The 2194-nt window shown below is 61.3% G+C and overlaps 1 protein-coding gene across 1 annotated transcript in view; it reads left to right on the plus strand.

Annotated features, from left to right (window-relative positions):
- Nucleotides 1-1678, plus strand: part of AQP8 (aquaporin 8) — a gene marked incomplete at its 5' end in the record, with an annotated part of 4766 nt that extends 3088 nt beyond the window's left edge. The window contains 3 exons of the mRNA XM_029965254.1: nt 1-23; nt 1161-1295; nt 1636-1678. The exon at nt 1-23 is cut by the window's left edge and continues 1 nt beyond it. Of these exons, the coding sequence (XP_029821114.1) occupies nt 1-23; nt 1161-1295; nt 1636-1678 (201 nt within the window). The remainder of the gene's footprint in view (nt 24-1160; nt 1296-1635) is intronic.
- Between the last annotated feature and the right edge of the window lie 516 nt (nt 1679-2194).

Here is a 2194-nt window from a genome sequence, read left to right on the forward strand (position 1 = left end):
GTCACGGTCGACATCCTGGCAGGGTGAGCTCCTGAGCCCTGTGCCCGTTCCTGCCGGCAGACGGTGCCATCCAGTGCCACCGCTCCAGCAGCTGATGTCACCAGGCAGGGGGTCGGGGGGGGACCGCTGGCTGTGGGGATGGAGCTGGTGCTTGGAGCCCCAGGGGCAGCTCTGAACACCCACAGTCAGGGCTGCCCTGCTCAGCCAGCTGAACTGTGCCCCAGGGAGGAGAGTGCCCGTGCCTGGGGTGGGACGGGGTGGGCTGGGATGGGACATGCCCTCATGCAGCACAACACAGGCCCTGCTGTCCAGGGAAACTGAGACAAGCTGGGCACACCAGGAAGGAGTCAAATGAGCCCATTGGGTGCCCTGGTAGTTTTGGGAGAGCCATGGTGTGCAGTCTGGCCAGGCACAGGCGTGTCTGTCAGCTCATCCTGGCGCGTGGCACCAGAGCTGATGCAGCTATCACAGGCACCAGTGGTGGGTGATAAACCCCAGGCCCCCCTGGGCCATGTTTGCTGTAGGAAGCTCTGAGCAAACAGGAGAGGGTTTATGTCCTTCATGTCCCCATGGCTGCTGGAAGTGCTGCCAAGCTTGCAGCTTTCTCCATGTGTCGGGAGAGCAGCCCAGCTCCAGTGCCTCTGTGATGGGATAATGAGCACATGCAATTAGGAATGTTAAGGGAGTGTTGGGCTAAGGCAGTGCCCACCTGCTCTAGTGGGACCTCGAGCCCCTGTTTACACACAGCACAAACCTCTTGGCAAATATTTATCCCTTGCAGTTTTCTTTAACCTGTAATCACTTCCATCCCCATCCCCTGCTCCACAACCTGTGCATGGCATGGAGCCTTCCCTGTTTGACAGCCTGGCTCCTGGGATGCCCCAAAATAAACTTGGCACTGGTGCTTCTACCTCACACTGGGTTTTCCCCAGGAACTTGCCAGTGCCATGAGTGAAGGCAGGTGCTGGTGAGCGGCCGCTCCCAGGGCTGGGCTGGTCCCTGTGTGGCAGCTGAGCAGCCACACGACTCTGGGCTGCCAAGGAAAACCATCCCTGTGACCAAGCAGCCGTGCTGGGATGGGACCAGGGTGGTCTGAGCCAGGGGATGGTGCTGGTCCCGTGTCCCTCCACAATGATGCAGCCACTCTGTTTGCATTCCAGGGGCGGCGTGTCCGGAGCCTGCATGAACCCTGCCCGAGCCTTCGGACCAGCTCTGGTGGCAAACTACTGGGACTACCACTGGGTTTACTGGGTAGGGCCCATGGTCGCTGCCCTCCTGGTCGCTGTGCTGGTGAGGTACGTGGTGCCTGTGGCAGGATGGGGAGTGGGGCCATGCAGACTGACCCGCTGTACCCCCTGTGCTGCTGCTCTGCTCCCTGCACCCGCACTGCAAGCAGACACTTTTCCAGAAAGATGTCCAAGGGCTGGAAAGTCCTTTCCCTTTTCCTTCTCATGAGGACAGGATGACAGCAGAGTTCCAACCTGTGTCCAAATCCCTGTGTTTGCTCCATCCATGTCTTGCATGGCGAATCCAGCTCTGACTGGTGCTGGGCTGCTGCCATCGCTGTGTCCCTGTTGCTCCCTTGCCATGGCAGAAAGGCTGACCTTGGATTCCTCTCTCTTTTGTCCCCCAAAGGCTCCTGATGGGTGACCGGAGCACACGCCTGCTCCTGTGGTGACGCCGAGCCCCCGGCCCTGACCTGCTGCGGGTGGGGCTCAGCACAGCCCGTGTGAAACCTCCTGCTCCTGCTCCCTCCTCACCTTCCTGCCTCCCCTCTGCATCTCCCAGGCACCTGTGGCCCAGCGATGGTTCCCCGGATGCTGGAGGGCTGGTGGGACCCCCCCAGCCAAGCCGTGGGTGCCAGGGCTCTGCCATGAGACCAGTTCAGTGTGAGCCCCCTCTGAGCAGCCACGGTGCTTGTGGTGCCCCAGCCTCCCTCGGCATCACCGTGCACAGTGTCCATCCCCCAGAGCTGTCCCTGGGCATCTCGATGCCAGGGAGCCCTGTGCCCTCTGAGTGAGCACTGCTGCTCCCTGCTCAGGTTGTCCAGGATGTTCCAAGCAGCTCCTGCCCCTGGCCTGCCCCATGCACCCTCCCACAGAGGGGGACATAAGAAGGGAGCTTTGGGGACAGTCTCATCTCTGCCCCTCTGGGCATCAGAAGGACGGGGGTAGGGGGAGTTAAACACCCCCCC

This window comes from Manacus vitellinus, unplaced genomic scaffold (assembly GCF_001715985.3).
Source record: "Manacus vitellinus isolate BGI_N305 unplaced genomic scaffold, ASM171598v3 scaffold_93_pilon, whole genome shotgun sequence".
Classification (NCBI taxonomy): Eukaryota; Metazoa; Chordata; class Aves; order Passeriformes; family Pipridae; genus Manacus; species Manacus vitellinus.